This window comes from Lissotriton vulgaris, chromosome 4_1 (assembly GCF_964263255.1).
Source record: "Lissotriton vulgaris chromosome 4_1, aLisVul1.2, whole genome shotgun sequence".
NCBI lineage: Eukaryota > Metazoa > Chordata > Amphibia > Caudata > Salamandridae > Lissotriton > Lissotriton vulgaris.
The window spans coordinates 1,618,515,610-1,618,534,139 of record NC_141691.1 but is presented as its reverse complement, the minus strand read 5'-3'; the positions used below and the strand labels follow the sequence as shown (position 1 = coordinate 1,618,534,139).

Sequence of the window (18,530 nt, the reverse complement as noted above, 5' to 3'; positions counted from 1 at the left end):
CAATTGCCACCCCAACTAAGTGGGCTACGACAAGTTAAGAGGCGAAATTCTCTCAGTCATGATGACTGGCACTTCAAACGGCTGTCCTCCAGGCTTATCAAAATTTGAATGATACTTCCAAGTAAATAACAGCTGAAGAGGTTGACCAACTGCCGACTCTCTGTATACTCTGTGAGCGGATCCTAAAAGTGAATGACTTCTAGCACCAAGATGCCAGCGAGCGAACATGCACTCTATAAATAAACAAGTAAATATTTTAGATTGATATAAAGAGGGTTACAAAATGTGGTATATGTATGGTACTGTGATAGTGTATTTCTTGATAGGAAAGCTATTTATATTTTTTAGATCATTTTCTGGTCTCTAAATGGGATGAACAATGTTTAAAATCAAACACTTTTTCAGCTACCAAATGAATCAAGGCAATAACTAACCACAAAAACATTTCTTTATACTCAGAGCTGCACCGAAAGGGCTGAATTCTGCAAAAAAATTACAATGTTCAACAAGCCATTGCTGCACAAAATGACCAACTAAGATAGCCAAATTCCAGCATAAATCCAAGTGTAGGCGTTGTAAATTCAAACCACTGGCAGCCTGTCTCTCTCCATGGCGGTTTCAAATACCAATGTTTTTCCCTATCTGAGTTACCATCATAAACATATCCCTTGAGCAGCGCACCATACCTACCTCCTTAAAAGCCAGACACATTATGTTGCTCCATAAAAAAAAGAAATGGTAGTGACCCAGCAGACCACAACAATTACATCCCCATCACCAATCTTCTGTTCCTAGCCAAAGTACTGCAAAACTGCAAGATCAAAAAACTGAAAAACGAGGTTTCAGACACTAATCTGATAGAGGACTGTCAATCAGGTTCGAGTCCAGGACACAGCCCAAAAACTGTGACACGTCAGAAAGTTTAGGTACGCAACATCTAAAAACTGTGGTGAGTCCGGTCTCCTTGATCCTCTTTGTGACTTTTGACATCATGGACTAAAGCATTATTCTAATTGACATCCTGAAAAGAAGACTAGGTTTTGATGGCTTGGGTGAAATTCCGGTGTTGGGCACCGACCTCAGGTTGGCGGTACCGACCACCTAATCACAATGCAACTGAACCCTGTTTGGTTGCATACTCCCATTCCTCTATGGGAGCATGAAACCCAAGCTCCCATAGCGGAATCGGAGTCCGTGTTTATCCCTGCCTCATGTGGCAGGCACCTCAGGGTGCCTGCCACAAGGTGCAGGGATGAACAGGGTGTTACCATAGGTGTCCCCTTGGTCCCTAACCAGAGGCCGCAGAGGCAAGGGGGCCCTGCTAGGCTCCCCCATACTCTGACAGACTTTCCATGTCAGAAAGCCTGACATAAAAAGCATGCTGGAGACTGAATATCATAATCTTAAGGGCGGAAAGGCCGCCCTTTCTGATCATAGGTCAGCCTCCGACTGGCCAACAGGCTTCTTGAGCCTGTCAGGAGCCAGCCGCAATAGCTGGCCGGTTTAATTTCAGAGCGCCCACACTGTAATGCAGCGGTCGGAAATTAAACTGAGATGTGGCCCGGAAAGGCTCTGACCGACAGTCTGAGCCTTTCGGGGCTGCATTGTAGCCGGCCCTTCGTATGCATCATATCTATCAACGAGAAAAATGGAAATCCATATGGATAATTACCGCTATTGCCTACTCCACAAAAGTCCTTCCTTACTCCCTGCTGTTCAACACAAACATATATATGGTATACAGACCTAATATAGATTCCAAAATATAGAATAGCACTAATATCGAAGTCAAAATATAGAATGGACAAAATATCGAATGGACAGAATATAGTGGGAAAAAATATCGAATTGAAGGAAAGTAATGTAATATCGATTTTTAAAATATAGAAAGTATATAATATAGGTATTAAAATATATTATTATTTTGAGATTTATAGAGCGCCTGGTGACCCGAGGGCATCCCCGCGCTATATATCGGATTTTAAATATCGAATTTTTTAAACACTTTTTTTAATGTTATTTAATTTTTGCGTAATTTAATTCTGTAGCGGGTTGTGGGTTTATAGGGGAAAAGGGTGGGAAGTAATTTAATTGTAATTAAATAAATCATTTTTATTTATTTATTTTTAATTGATTAATTGGTAATTAATAGGAAAATAATTTTAATAATATTTATTTGTATTTTTAATTGATTAATAACATAATTTTAAATTTGTAATTTATTTTAATTAATTTTTATTGGTATTGATATTTAATTAATTTTTATTAATATATATTAAAGCTTTACTTTCCCTACTGTTAAACTCACTAGAGTGGAAATAGTAATTTTTATCCCTACGCTATCCTACTGTTGCACTCTCTGGAGTGGGAATAGTAATTTTTACCCCTACGCTAGCCAACGCTTTCTCTACTGTTGCACTCACTGGAGTGGGAATAGTAATTTTTACCCCTATGCTATCCAACGCGTTCCCTACTGTTGCACTCACTGGAGTGGGAATAGTAATTTTTACCCCTACGCTATCCTACGGTAAAAATATTGTATCTTTTTTATTAATATTAAAAAAATCAACTTGTAGGTTTATTTATTTTAACTTAAATTAATTATTTAATAATTTTAAAGTTATTTAAGTATGTTTTATTTAATAATAGTTATTTCATTAATTTTAAATTACTTTTAAAATCGATATTTTGACTATTTTTTTGATTCAACATTTTTGTACTTAGGACTTCGATATTTTTGCTTTCTATATTTTATCATCGATATTTTGGGTATTCTATATTTCTGTATATATATATATTTCTGTATATTATATATATATATATATATATATATATATATATATATATATATATATATATATATATATATATTCTCCAGGACAGTTTTCTTCACAGAAAAGCTTGCACTAGTGAATGGATAAACCAGTCTATTTCAGCAAACTTTGCTGAAATAAACTGTGGTTTATCCATTCCCTAGTGCGAGCTTTTCTGTGAAGAAAACTGTTGTGGAGAATTGTTATTACCGAGTGACCCGCTTGGTTGTTGCTCGCCATCTGTCAACGGGCCGCGGACTTCGGGATACGGGTCCTTTTTCTGGTGTTATATAACACACACATACATACATATAAAACCACTGGTGACCTCGGCTCTCAACAGGGTGCATTACATAATATACATCTAATCGGTCACCCTAAGTCAAGAATGGCTCTACACAAAGTGGTCTTCCATGCTACTGTACAATTGGGGACTAGACCTGCCAACCAGACCACATCATCGCAGTACTGAAAGACCGCCACACAATCCTTATGCAAGCTGAATCAAAATACAAAAAAAATTCCTCAAATCAGTTTGAAAAAAAAAAATACCCAAGCCTGTTTTCTTTACACGACTAAAAAAAGGCACCCACAGAGTGAAAGATAAATGTTTTAAACCATTATTTAATTTGTAGACATTAAAAGTGTGACTTTTTTTTATTGTTGTCGCATTTAACATTTCAGGATAAAAAACATGGGAGGAACAAACCTCTACTCCTGCTGTGCTGAATAGTCCCAGTGAACTTGCGACTGTTACAATGTGTCCATGGTTCATATCCAACATCTTTGGTAGGAAGGCTTTTGTGGTCTACAATAAGTAGAGAAACAAATTTGCATTAATACAGTTAAACTAGGCACGAGATCAATGAGAAACACGTTGCATGCAATGACGCCCGGGCTTAATGAACAAATGACATTATAGCGTGCGAGTCAATAAGGTAAAAATTACATTAGAAAAAAACATTATTTTAGACCAGTGAGCAGGGAGGTGGTGGGGTGGGGGGAGGGGGGGGGGGGGGGGGGAAATAAGAAGTGAGAGTACTTACTCGTTATCTACAAACCATCCCGCTCGCAACATAAAAACTCATGAAATACTAGTTTTACACATCATTCATCTCCCAAAACCTAGCAGAACAACGGCTCTAGACTCCACAATTCCTCCTCACCTCCCTCCAGAAACCATACACCACCCCCAACATCTATCACCCTCAATGGAACATTCTTCTGCACCTCCACCCACCCCTTCTACTCTCCTGGACTGCCACAGAGGAATGCACCCTTGCAGTTTACTCAGTTGGTGCATGCCATGTGCTCAATAAGGCCTCTCCAGTGAGGATTAGGGCAAGTACGCAGGGTATAGACTAAACTGGGAAAAATCATGTGTTTACCCAGCAGCGCAAGAGGTCGAGGATGTTAGTTATCCCGGCCAATTACAAGTCGTACCCACAGGGATAAAATATTTAGGGATCTACTTTACGCTAGATAGGCAGCTGCCGTTGGAGCGGAACCTGTATAAGTTGCTAGGGGAGTTCAGTTTAGACGCGGACCAATGGGCTTCCTTGCCCCTAACGCAGCTTGGAAGAGCTGCATTCTTTAAAATGATAACCCTTCCAAAAAGTTTATATGTCTTGCAAAATACCTACCATTCAATCCCGGAAGAGGTGTTCATTAAAGTTGATCATATCCTGAGAAGGTTCCTCTGCGGAGGGAAACTCCCCTAGGGTGGCATTGGGGAAGCTACAATGCAACCAATACAGCAGTGGTTTTTCTCTGTCAGACATACGGGCTTACTATTGGGCAGCTCACTTGATAGTAATTAATGAATGGGTCTTCAACGAGAGGGATCACCAGGCGTACACGCTTGAACACACGCAGTTCCTCAACAAGCCATATTCACATTATCTTTACAGAGCCAAGGGTGCCGCAAAATGGTTACCTGCCACACAAATAGTGATAATGGCATGGAAAAAGGTGGAGGCGCATTATAATGGGAAGACCGGTTGACCAAGGAAACCCTGCTCTGGGTGGGAACACGACTCAAGGAATTTGTCAAGCTGAAAGGCTTTCAGAAGTGGGATTTGGTGGGCATTTCCGAGCTTAAAGATATCATATATCGTAAGGAGCTGGTGACGTTCTCGTGCCTCCAGCTAGAATAGGACATGAACAAGACGCAACATTTTAAGTATCTGCAATGGAGGCACGCCTGGCGGGCTTAACATATTGATACGGAGGGCCTCCCAAAATATGCCCCATTAGAATGACATCTCCTGATGGGCAAAATGCAGTGTCATGGACCTATAGGACAATTATGAACAGTACACCCGACCCCTTGTGAAAATTGAGAGCATGCTGGGAGGCGGACCTGGGTGACAGACTATCTAGATTGGGAAATGGCTCTGATGGAAGTAGCTATTAGATCCACACTGCGACTGATTCAAGTATTTACACAGAATGTACTATGACAGAGACCAACTGTATAAGATGGGTAGAGAGGAGTCCCCCAACTGTTTGAAGTGTAAGACCATGAAGGGGACCTTTTTTCATACCGTCTGGGGATGCACACTTGCAGTTATACTGGGGCAAACTTCTGAAGGAACTGGAGTTTATATTGCAGGAACCAATACCACCAGACGCTATGTTCATTTTGCTGGATATACCAACTGAGATTGATCTCTCCAAAGTGAAGCTGCTGTTGCTCCAGTTAGATCTGGTGGTAGCCAAAAGAGACACGGCGAGGGCTTGGGGGTGGTGACCAATAATACACTGGAAGAATGGTGGAGGGGGATGTATATGCGAGGGGAGAAAACCACCTATAAAAGCAAGGGGGTTCCCGAAAACCTTTTGGAAAATATGGAAGCAGTGGCTAGCTTACTATGGCCTTGTACTGCAATAGGCAGGGGAAGAGGGGGGGGCACTTGGGAGGGGGGAGATAGATGAGGGATCCCATTGACAGACACTGTTTGACATTGTGGATTACCTATGTTAGAATATTGTTAGACCTCGCTCTGCCTGTACTGAAAACAGAAATGAGATGCTTTCTATATCTGTTGTGGTTTTGCAATGTGAATAAGAAAATGCTAATTAAAAAAAGGCCTCTCCAACACCCAGTTCTTCAAACCATTCCTGAGCCTCCCTGGTGAAGGTCACCTAGCATTTTTCATACAGACTCAAAGTAGGTCTTCCCACACTAAAAGCTCCAAGCATAGACCTCCATCTCATGGAACAAGTGCTCCAGGAGGAATTATCTTCAATCGACAGACTAGTTACATCCTCACTGCCAATATTTTCAGATCCCCTGCAAAAAAGGTAAATCGCCCTACTAAACCAGTCCTCTCTAACGTCTGGAAGTTCATTAGCACTGCTCATGAAAGCCATCACTCCTCAATCTTCATCCAGCTCGATCACGCAGAAGCTTCGGCACCATAGATAGCAACATCTTCTGTCTGCATTTAGAATCACTTAGCAGAACTTGATTAGGGATTTTATTACAATTTAAAAATAAATACACAGGATATATGGTGCTTTTCTGTATTTATTTGCAAAAAACAGTAAAAACTGAAGACTGTGAGCCTTATTTACAATGTGTTCTGTCACCCAGGGTCTTCTGGTACTAAGAATCAAAACAGATTATAGAAGAAACATAGATACTGAAAACAGTGAGTATTGATCGCTTTCTTTAAAGGGAGATTGTGAGAAATGGGTCTTAAGGCCAAGGTAAACCCGGACACAACATCGCTCCCAAAAATCTGAAGCAGCCTCCTAAAAGAGATCTTGTTAAGGGGGATCTGTAGAAGTATGCTTTCAGAGCGAACACTGAAGGGTTGAATTAGACCGGTCAAAAAAGAGGTGTCTGATTGGCAATACAAACCATGAAAAAGGCACGAACATATGAAATTGTTAACATTAAACCTTTGCTCCACAGGTAACCAACCAGTGTTTCTATGTGGTAGATTCCTTACCTTAGAATAGATACCCCAGCAATACCAACCCCGGTGGTGGGTCTACGAATAAGATTACACCAGAAAGTCATGTAGACCAGAAAGGCCAAAGAAGCCGTCCCTCCGGACCAGACTGTCAAGGCAATAATGCTTTGTAAAGGTGTGCAGTGAAACCCACGTGGCAGCCTGACAGATGTCCGGCAGGGGGACACTAGGTCCCAATGCCGTAGTGGCTGCTGTTGCCCTGGTAGAATGGGCGTGCAGCCCCACCTGAGGTTCCTTTTTAGCCATAGAATAAGAGGCCTTGATCTACAAGATGACCCAGCAGGAGATAGTCCTCTTGTGAACAGCCCAGCCTTTCTTGGCGCCTGCGTAGCCAACAAAGAGCTGGTCATCCACCCAGAATACTTGTGTGTGATTCAGGTAAAAGGAGAGCGCACGTTTTGGGTCCAGACGGTGGAGCCTCTGTTCCTCTCTGGAAGGATGCGGAGGCAGAAAGAAAGTGGGCAAAGTGATAGTCCGCCCGATGTGGAAGGCAGTGACAACCTTTGGCAAGAAGGAAGGACGAGTGCGAAGCACAATCTTGTCCGGATGAACCAACAGAAAAGGAGGCGTACAAGAAAGAGCCTGAAGCTCACTCACTCACTCTCCGGATAGCCACCAGGAAGGCAGTTTTCAAAGTCAGAAGACGTAAGGGACAATTGTGAAGCGACTCAAAGGGAGCGCACATGAGGTAGGTCAAAACAAGATTCAAGTCTAATGAGGCATTATGAAAGGAACAGGAGGGAACATATGCGTAATGTCTTTTAAGAATCTCTGTACAACAGGGGGCTGAGATGGCCGAAAGGTAGCCCTTGATAGTGCTCAGAGCAGAGCCCTGCCAGGCCAGAGAAAGAAGGAACAAAAAGGACCTCAGAAAAAGGGACAGAGAGGGGATCCACAGTCTTGGATGTGCACCATGCCACAAATTTGTTCCACCTGCAGACGTATACCGATTTAGTGGAGGGACGCCTGGCTGCCAGAATGACGACATCACAGACTTCGGGAGGCAAGTCAAATGGAATTAACTGTCACCGCTCAATCTCGACGAATGTAGGTGGAGGCTGGGCAGGTTTGGGTGGAGAACTGTCCCCTGCTGCTTCAACAGAAGATCCTCCTGCAGAGGCAGTCGGATCGGGGAATCCAGGCTCATACAGAGTAGCTCAAGATACCAAACTCTTCGAGCCCAGTCCAGAGCCACAAGGATAACTTGGGCCTGGTTGAGTCTGATCTTCAGAACTCTGGGAAGAAGTGGTATAGGCGGAAAGGTGTACAACAGACTGCAACTCCACTCACGACAAAAAGCACCACAGAGTGAGTGCCACCTTGGAAATTCCAACACGTAGAACTGATGACATTGCGAGTTCTCTTCGGTAGTGAATAGATCTAACCAAGGCTAGCCCAACTGTTGAAAGAGAGACCTTCCGCCACATCAGAGTGAAGACGCCATTCGTGATCCATCAGATACCGGCGGCTGAGTTTGTCCGCCCTGGTGTTCAAAGAACCTGCCAGGTGTTGAAACGTCAAGAAAATGCCATGACGTTCTAGCCATGCCCAGAGGCGCAGAGCCTCCTGACATAGGGTCCAAGACCCCACCCGCTCTGTTTATTGAAATACCACATGGCGGTGGTGTTGTCTGTGAACTCCTGCACTACCTTACCCCTGACAGAGGGGAGGAATGCCTTCAGGGCAAGAAGAATCGCCCGAAGATCCAGAAGGTTGATATTGAGCCGGGACTCCGCCAGAGACCAGAGGCCTCTGATCGCCGCCTCTCCCATGTGGCCGCCCAAACCCTGGAGGGACGCATCGGTCACTACGGTGTGCTTCGGTTGGGGAAGAGAGTGATCTGCCGCTGACCCACTTCTGATTTGTGAGCCACCCCTGCAATTGTTGTGCAGTGCCCTCCGAGATCTGGACGTAATCGGACTGGTTTCCCTGATACTGCGCCCACTGGAACTTCAGGTCCCACTGCAGAGCCTGCATATGCCACCTGGCATGGGTGGTCAGCAGGATGCAGGAGGCAATGAGTCCCAGCAGCCTCAAGGTCTTCCTGACCGAAACCCAGGACAAGGGCTGAAAGATCGGAATCATAGCCCGAATTACCTGGACTCGCTGTTCGGGAGGATAAACCCGAAACTATGCAGTGTCCAGAACCACTCCGATAAAGAGGAGCTTCTGAGAGGTAATCAGGTGCGACTTCGGCACGTTGTTGGAAAATCCCAGCAAATGCAGGAGGTCGGCCGTAGTCTGGAGGTGGGAGACAACTGTCTAAGGCGAGCCCGCCTTGAACAACCAGTCGTCGAGATCGGGGAAGACTGAAACCCCTGATATGCCCAGATGAGCTGAGACCACCGCCATCACCTTTGTGAACACCCGAATGGCGCTGGTAAGGCCAAAGGGGAGCACGGTGAACTGAAAATGCTCCTGCCCCACCGTGAATCGTAGGTAATGCTAATGGGCCGGCGGGACGGGAATATGAAAATAACATCCTGCAGGTCCAATGCCACCATGCAGTCTTGTGGGTCGAGAGCAGACAGGACCTGAGCCAGAATGGGCATCTTGAACTTCTCCTTTCAGAGGAAGCGATTGATGCTCCGAAGGTCTAAGATGGGACGTAGACCCTTGTCCTTCTTTGGAACCAAGAAGTAGTGGGAGTAACAACCACGATCTACTTCTGGCGTCGGAATGCACACGATGGCCCACTTGGACAAGAGGACCGCAACTTCCTGTTGGAGAAGTGCCAAATGATCTCCCGACATGCGGTGGAACTGCGGTGGCATGGCTGGGGGGCGTAGACTCGAAGGGGAGGGGGTAGCTGCTTCAAACAATCTCCAGAACCAACCTGTCTGATGTAATGGTGCGCCAGTGGGGGAGGTGATGACGAATCCTACCTCCCACTGGAGTCTGGTGGGCCTGAAACACCGGACTAGGAAGGTGTTGAGGCACTGGCAGGAGGGGTGTAGGTGTACTGACCCACACGCTGGCCCCTTGACCCGCCTCTGCAAGCCCCACATCCGCGGCTGTGCTGGGACTGTTGCTGCACAGGTTTATTCTGAAAGGAACATGTGTGCATGCCTCTTCCGGAGCTTCAAAGGGAAGGAAAGTTGGAAGTGGAAGGAGTACGTGCAGCCGAAAGGCCTAAGGACTTGGCTGTGACCCGGGAGTCCTTAAAACGCTCCAATGTGGAATCCGCCTCATCACCAAAGAGGCGGGTCCCATCGAAGGTCATGTCCATCAAAGAATTTTGGACATCTGCAGAAAAGCCAGTCGTCCTCAACCAGGCATGACGACATAACGCCACCGATGTGGAAATCGCCCTATCCAGAGAATCAGCGGTATCAAGACCACAACGTATGGTGAACTTGGCCGCATCTCTCCTCTCCATAAGAGCTCAGGAGAGAACCGTCCGAGCTTCCTCTGAACACTGAGGTAGCACCTGCTCAACTGCATCCCATATAGAATGGGAATAGCGGCCCAAGAGACAGGCAGTGTTCACAGACCGCAGTCCCGAACTTGCGGAAGAATAAATCTTCTTACCAAACTGCTCCAATTTCTTGGATTCCTTGTCTGGTGGAGCAGAAGGAAATGCACTTGGAGACGTGGAGACCTGAACCACCAAACTTTCAGGTGTAGGGTGCTGGGTGAGGAAGGCAGGGTCGCCCGGAGCCGGGCGAGGACTTTGACCCACACCCTTCTCCACAGGAGCCCCTGTGTTGGGCCGGGACCAAGTGCCCAAAAGCACATCATAAAGTGCCTCATTAAGTGGTTCTGTAGAAGTAGAAGCTGGCTGAAGCACTTTAGGCAGTAGGCTGGTCCTGATAGCCACTGTAGGGAGCTTGAGGTCAAGAGCCTCGGCCGCCCTATGCAGCACCGTGGAAAAGGAACCACTCTCCTCCATAGTAGCTGATGGGGATGGTGAATCAGGTGACGGAGTGTAATCTGGCCCACTGCCCTCTGCCTCCTCATCCCAGTCAGGGACGGACTTGCACTGTGCTGCGAGAGAGTCTTCGAACCCTTCCCAATCCTCCCCTTCCTGCACGAGGGGACAAGGATGTGGGTGAATGAAAGAGTCAGAGTACCCATTGGCATTGGGATCGGTGACAGAAGACATCACTCCGGCCCCGTGCTGACTTCTGAAAAAACGACGACACCGGTGTCCGCCGCCGTCAGCGCCAATGCCATTGGGGGCCGCACAGGGCCCACCGGCAAGAACAGGGAGCCCCGGCCAGAGCCATGGAGGCCTCTGGGCGTCGACGATGTCTGGGCCGGAGCCGGCAACGTCAAGGAACGCGGAACAGGTGGGCCCGAAGGTGATCAGACAGGGTTGCACGGGCCGAAGATACGTGCCTTTGCAGACACAAACTCTTGCAATTTGGCTGGAGTCCCCGATGGACATGGGAAGGGTGGGTAAGCCAACGGTAACTGTTCAGGTCCGGTCGCAGCCGCAGAGGCGAGGCCACCTGCCCCCTCAGCTGTGTCCCGCGACCGGTGAGGGGAGGAAAAAGAAAGAACTGACGTCAGCACGCGTGGGCGCATCCAAGTAGCTCTAGTGACGTCATCTCTGCAAATACGATGCCAACGACGCACGCGGAGCCGTACTACAAAGCGCAGGGGGTACTGCTGAGGAAAGCTTTCCAGATACAAACTGATGCCTGGGGATATTCTAAGGTAAGGAATCTATCACTATAGTGTCTTTCAGGTACAAGGAACAGAGTAATAACATCTGTATCAGAGAACTGACAGGCTCACTGGAGATGAATGGGTGAGAAAGCATCATTCCTTGGCAGGGCTGCTAATGCTATGACCCATAACTGGATTGAACTTCACTTTTTTTTTACAAGGGTAATATAATGACTGAACTCTACTATGGCTCCCACTGATTGGTAGAAATATCCTGGGGGTGATGTAGAAGGCTGGCTCAGTTATGCTAATAAGACTACAAACCCTGTGGGAGCAAAAAGCAATGCGGATAATGCACCTGTATCAGCTAACCAGTGAAAACGTACTGAGCAAACACTGCACTGTGATCTGAAAACAAGAGAAATCAGTTCACTGGGTGAGGGGAGGGCACTGGAAGTAAGGAATGCATAAGAAGTGTCCAAATGGACAGACAAGAGAAATTGAGGTAGGTGATAATCCTACCCTTGAGGGCCACTAGCAGAGGTGCTAAAGAAGAGGTGAGGCAGTTTTGTGCATACTGTAATGTAGAGCCAATCAAGAACTATTAGCACCCTACAAGTAGAGCTACAATACAAAGATCAAAATTGTTTCAGAGAAGGAGTTAAAGAGATAAGGAAGGAGAAGTGGATACAAGGTCTGTAAATGTGGCGAAAGATGTATGCAGAGCTATATGATGGCCAACACTGTAACTAGTACTTTGTGCAAAGGAAACTGACTTTTAAAAAGGCAAAGAAAAACACACAAATCTTAGACAAGAAGGACCCTGAGGCAGGTGCTGTACCAATACAATGGTGCAATGGTGCTCAACAGGGCAAAAGGCCAATAGCCTACAGAGACAACATCAACGTACTACTGGGCAAGAAAAACTCGTAACAGCTTTTGAGTTCTGACTGTTTCACCCACAAGTGTGACACTTGGCCAAGATCCATAACGGCTTAAATCATCTGTTTAAGTTCAAAGCGGGTCTATTACAGGCACAAGCATTTCCAGTTGTGCTGTTCCAAACGGAGGACACTCTGGAGCGAAAACATTTCCTCAATTATCTTAATCTTTACTGCATCAAAAAGGAAATGACCATCAACCTTACAAAAACTCAGGTTGTGGTGTTTGGCAGGAAGATCAACAAGAAGGGGAGCTGGTCGCTCGGTGGGCAAACTATTCTTTGAAGCTAGTCATATAAATATCTTGGCGTCTGGCTACAAGATCAGCTGTCATACCGACCCCATCTTTACTCAATGAAACCAAGTACTGTTTGCTTTATTCAGCATTTCAATTAATACATGGCAAACTACCAACCCTGACATTCTTACCACTACTCACAGCAATAAAAGTAAAGTTCATCCCAACACTCAGCTATGGCACAGAAGTCTTTCCAGGAAAGTTCAGGGCTTTCCTTAACTATGCACAAAGTAAGGTATTCAGTCTCCTGTACCATCTTCGAATTCGGCTTGAACAGCCAAGATCTAGGCTCTCTACTCAAACTTATGTCGCTATTAAGGTCCTCCGACGAAGCCAAATTACACACTCTGATGTGGACAGAAATTCAAACTTGTCTTCAGACAAATTCCAATAGCTGGGATAGGGCCCTTGAGCGGACACAAAAAGACCTACAAGCAAAAGAGTTATGAGATCCATCACTAACCCACAACTCTTTTAAAAGTGCATTAAATAAACAAATAAGAAGGATGTCTTGGCACGGAGACGGGGAGAAGCTCAGCAAAAGTAGTAACACATGGACCATCACTGGCTCCTATAAGCAGCCTTCATCCTCAGCCATATTTAACAACCCTACTTAGATCTTTCTATAAAGAGAAGTTAGTTCATCTGTGCTTTGGTCTATGTCAAACACATGATTACATCCCCAAATGACTGCCAAAACCACAGATTTTTAAGTGCAGGCTGTGCCATTTACAGGAAGAAAATTTGACCCATATTTTATCGATTTGCCCCATTCTGATAAATGAAAGTAAAATGTTACAGAAAAAAATCTTAAATCAGCATTAGAAAATGTCAACATGCATTACTTTTTTGTATGAAAGGTGAATCTCTTCAAATAATAGAAGCCTTTATAACATTCATTCTCTAAGTTGACCAGATATTGATAGCAAAAGGCCTGATGATTGCCATGTAGTACTACGAAAAATTAACATGAATTGATAAAAGTCGGCTGCTCTGGTCCTATTTTGGTAATGGAAGGGCACAGCGACACTTTGAATAAATTTGTAACACTGACCATAACTGGCCGCTGGCCAAGGGAATCATAGCACATGGTTGTTGAGACATTGCTCGACCAAGTCAACTTTACTGTATTATTCTCTTGATACCCCTCATACACTTTAGGTAAATTTGCACATACACATTTGCACTTTAACTCAGAAATTAGGTGGGAATGGAAGAGCACACAGTCACTTTGAAGAAACTTGTAACTCTAGTGACTTACTCTTGCATATTGTTTTCTGGCCAAGGGAATCACATTACATGGTAGTGGAGACATTATCTGTACCTAGTCAGCTTTATTATTCTGTTCTTTTGAGAACTCTTGTACAAACCTTTTCTGCACTTGAGGATGCACATACAACCCTACACTTATTGGAATTAGGCAATACAGAACAAAACACTGGGAGATTCTAGGATAGCACTGTAAATAGACTATAATTTTATCATCTTTGTTCTCTCTTATGAAATATGTACCAACATCTTATTTCCACGGTCGCTGATTAAGTAAATAAATGTATAGCCGTGGAATTCACCTACACTTTACATCTTGACAAATGCACTTTATCTAGTACTAATCAAAGATATTGTCAGTGCAATAATCTTAGAAAAGTGTGGAGGTGCACCAGGTAAAGAAGTCCATTCAAACTTTTTTCCACAATTCTTTCTTCATCATTTTTTTATGATTTATATACGTGGTCCAGCCAACACGTTTCTTCCAATAAACTGTAGGGACTTCATCAGGGTTCAGTTTTTCGTAAATGTACGTAGTTTCCCAGTTAAGTGCAACATCATATTTCCTGCAGAATAAACTGGCAAGTTAAGATTCCACCGGTGCAACAAGGTGCCCCCCCCACCCCCTGTTTGTTACACCTGCTAAGTAACAATCTTTTCCGCATCGTGAAGCTCTGTCAGAATTTATATAAATCATAAAAAGATGATGAAAAAATAAAGAATTGTGGAAAAGCTTTTAATGGACTTCTTTACCTGGTGCACCTCCACACTTTGGGATGATCAAGAATCAGGTCTACAGTGGCTATGAACAACGGCAGGTGCCGGAGGATGCTTGCACAGGACCTCTAATTTAACAGAACTAAGAGGGAGGTGCTGACTGAAAAGTGCGCCGTTAGGTTCTTTCTTATGTGCCAGTGCGATGATCTTAGTTTACACTCCTATTTCTACCATATTACCGTACAAATTCTCTAATAACTTTTCTGTGGGGGAGTCTTCAATTCTAGTTTACGGTTTTAAAACTAAGGAACTAAGAAAATCTTAGCAGTAGTGCTGTTACTTACATTAGTATACAATTGTTTGTGTATTTTATTTTGCATCTTAAAAAGACGTCGTAATTACTGACTAAATGGCATTATTTCGGGCAAATTTCAGTTTTATTATTCCGTTTGTGATTTTAACATTTTATTGGCTTTCCTGTAGAATATATTATGCTTTTTATAAACTGAAAATAAACGTACTTTTACTCTTCCTAAAGTAGAACAGAGGGTGTCTAACCTGAATTTTACTGATGGATTAATTTTGCGGTTTTATGTAGAACAAACCAGGCCCACTTGGGCATCAGAGCACTTTACAAAGAAAAGACTGGAAGTAAAATGGAATATCATAGCAAATGGATCAGAAATGAATACACGAAAATGCGGTTTTCCCGTCGCTTGTAGGGTGGCGGAGGTTAGAAATTCACAGCTATTTCCAGGTCAAAGTAAGTTTTCACAATGGAAAACACACAAGTGTTTTTTTGTACGATGTCTGCGGATTTGGGCAGTCTGTGTGACGATCACTAGGGAAGTTGCGTTAGATCGTAGCCCTTTAGGTATTTAGGTCTGGCCTAGAGACAGCTTTAGCTGCTCATGCATCAACAGTTTTCTTCTGCACATTGCAGCACTCGGCATGCGGCAATGAGACAGTTCATTTCAGCCACTGGAGCGATTCACTGTGAATAACAGCATTAATTCCAGCACATCCACCTAGAAAGTAGTCCAAATCAGTGCATGAGCCTGTAGGCTGGTCTCTAGGTTCGTGACTGTTTTTAATGTGTAATGCATATGCGTTCAAAAAGAGAAATTAAAAAAACCCTGCAGGGCCAGACTTATCAGCTTTGCCAATGCTTTATTTTAAATGCAGTATATTTTGGATGTGCATGCATCGCAGGCGGAATGCAGACAGTTACGAATGACAGGAAAGTTTCTGGAGAAAGCCTTGGTTTAAAGTTCCTGTTAAACTGAACATTGTATTATAATCAAAGGAAGGCGGCAGTTACGAGAGTTTCTGATGCTTTTAAAATGAGCAGATGTTGGTTTTGGCATTCTATCGCGTATAGATTTTACCAATATACCGGCTAACTCGAATAAGTTTAGCTTCAGCCGGGAGTTGTGTCGGTTCTGGAACTGATCGAGCTGCGGCATTTAGAGCTGCACTGGACACACGTTTAAAGGTTTCAATGGCTTGGAAACTAGTGGTCAAACTAACAAGTAAGACATCGTTTTTGGAGGAGCATTTGATTGCCAGATCCGTAATTTAAAAATAAAGTATTTGTTTACACGAATAGCTTTCCGTTAGTTAGTCATTTAACCGTTAAATTCAAACCCTGCATCTGTAGGCTCCCCAAACAATCCTCACTTGAGACTACGCAGCGATCTCCTGAAATCACGGCTCCAGGTACTGTGGTTAGCTCCATCTTCTAACGTGTACATAATTCTTTGGGCGCCTCGGGTAACGCATTCTTTCAGGAATCTATGTGAAGGGTTTAGCAGTAAGAATGTAATTATCAGTTAATGGCTTTACAGCGCACATGACTACGCCTATTGATGGGGTCCAAAACGATGACTTTGCTCTTTTTTGCGGCTTATACCGAAAGATCTCCCATAAAGAGGGTTGCATTTTAAGGTGTTCGCGCAAATAGTTAAAATAAAGCAAGAGCAATTATTCGGCGGGCACTTTAAAATGTTTTTTTTAAAACACTTCTAACCCAGCATATTCCACCAAGAAAACAATAGGCGAACAAAAGAAAATAAACAGCCTGGTTGAATCCTACCCGGAGTATACCTTTGATGCCCATGTTCTGATGTAGACTAATGGGATTATGTCTGGTCCTGTCGCCCAGAGGTTTTACTCACCTCTGCGGGTAGCAACTGTTCAGAAGAGAGAATGGTCGCAATCCAATCAGTGACCTACTGAGAACTGGTTGTATAACTTGTTTTCCTTCAAGCGAGGCGCCCGACCAGCCCTCAAACACGAAATTTGCATGATTAATTAAAAGTGTGTCATTAGCACATCAGAGCGCCCACGGAGCGGCACTGAACCCATGGGGCCCTGGCGCGCGTTGATTTATCACTCGAGGCAACTACACCCTAGGAGAAGCCTGCACCAAAGAATTTGCAGGTGGAAGTATTAATCCAGACCTCAATTAAGGGCATTGAAGGAGCGTGGTACATACACAAGCCTTTGGGAGAAGGTAGGAAGGAGATTTTGGGGAAAAAAAAAATCGGGTAAACTGTAAACCCATTTAGGTTTTATTGCGGGTGGTAACATTTTTAGGGGGAAATAAAGGCAAAATAATTGGGGGCAGATTTACAAGCCCCATACACCACATTTACGCCACCATTGCTTCACTTTTATGACTCAGTGGCGGCGCAAATCCACCGACATGCTGCGGGGTATTTACAACGTGACGTATCTGGGAGATGTGTCACGTTTTAAAGCCCTGCGCCACATGTGGCCGGTCAGGGAACGCCTCTTAAAAGTGGCGGAGTGAAATCTACAAGATTTCACTCAGTCACTTTTACGGCCATTCTCCTTCAAACCCCTGCGCCTGCTTGAAGCAGGCGTAAGGATTGACGCAGCATGTTAGGCATAGGGGCACCCCGAGCCTTGCTGAAGCAGCTTCACGCTTGCGACGCAACTCCAGCAACGCGTCACCTTTACGGCAGCAGATGTGTCACGCATCTGTCTATTCTTGCCCCCTGGTGCGCCGCATTGTAAATGCAGCGCATCCATGGTGGCGCAAGAGGTGTATGCCGTGACGTAAAATAACTGGTGCATCCCTGCCGATATGCAGGGATGCACCAGTTATTGTAAATCTGCCCCGCCGTTTTTACTTTTTTTAAATATCGGGAGGGTTGCGCCTAAATCGGGTAATCAAATATATTGTGGTTTTATGTTAGTAGGTGTGGCTGCTTCTTGTCAATAGTAATTGAACAGACAAAAAAGACACACATAACATTAGTTTCTGCATATTGATCAACAGTCGCCACTTTGTCCAAGGAAAAATAGCGGCTTACTGTTTATGTTTTAAGATTCCACTAAGGCCGGCTCTGGATCTTAAATAAGACTTCTACGAATTGATATGTATTCGTATTTCAAGCTCTTCCTATCTTTTTTTACTTTATCAGTCAGAGGTAATTAGGGCTGTAAAATGTTTTCTTTTTGCATTTACTGTTTACAGTAAGTAATGAAAAGTGTAAAAAAATTACCAGCGGTGATTTTTCCCCAAATGTTTTACTAGCAAATACCGATCATGTCGATATAAAAGAGTGCTTGAGCTGTTATCTTCACAAAATCAATTAATTTAGCCTATCAGACTGTTCAAAAGATTAGATACTGTGAAATCATGTCCACAAGCAACATCCGGTGATGCACGTGTCAAGCGGTATGCATGCAGATCCTCGGTTTGTGATCCTAACCTCCCACACCATAAACCAATTAAATACTCCAATATATGCGATACCTTGGACAAGATATACATTTTATTAAATGTCCCGTCCAGTTTAGAAACCAAACACAAAATCAAGACCGCCAGGCAGTTATGAGAGAGGTAGGGGACAAAATAAGAAGC

At 44.2% G+C, this 18,530-nt stretch overlaps 1 protein-coding gene across 1 annotated transcript in view; it reads right to left on the bottom strand.

The window, feature by feature from the left end:
• RDH10 (retinol dehydrogenase 10) overlaps positions 1–18,530 on the bottom strand; it is a 108,312-nt gene that overhangs the window by 29,811 nt on the left and 59,971 nt on the right. The window contains exon 3 of the mRNA XM_086965886.1: positions 3,523–3,621. Within this exon, the coding sequence (XP_086822012.1) occupies positions 3,523–3,621 (99 nt within the window). The remainder of the gene's footprint in view (positions 1–3,522; positions 3,622–18,530) is intronic.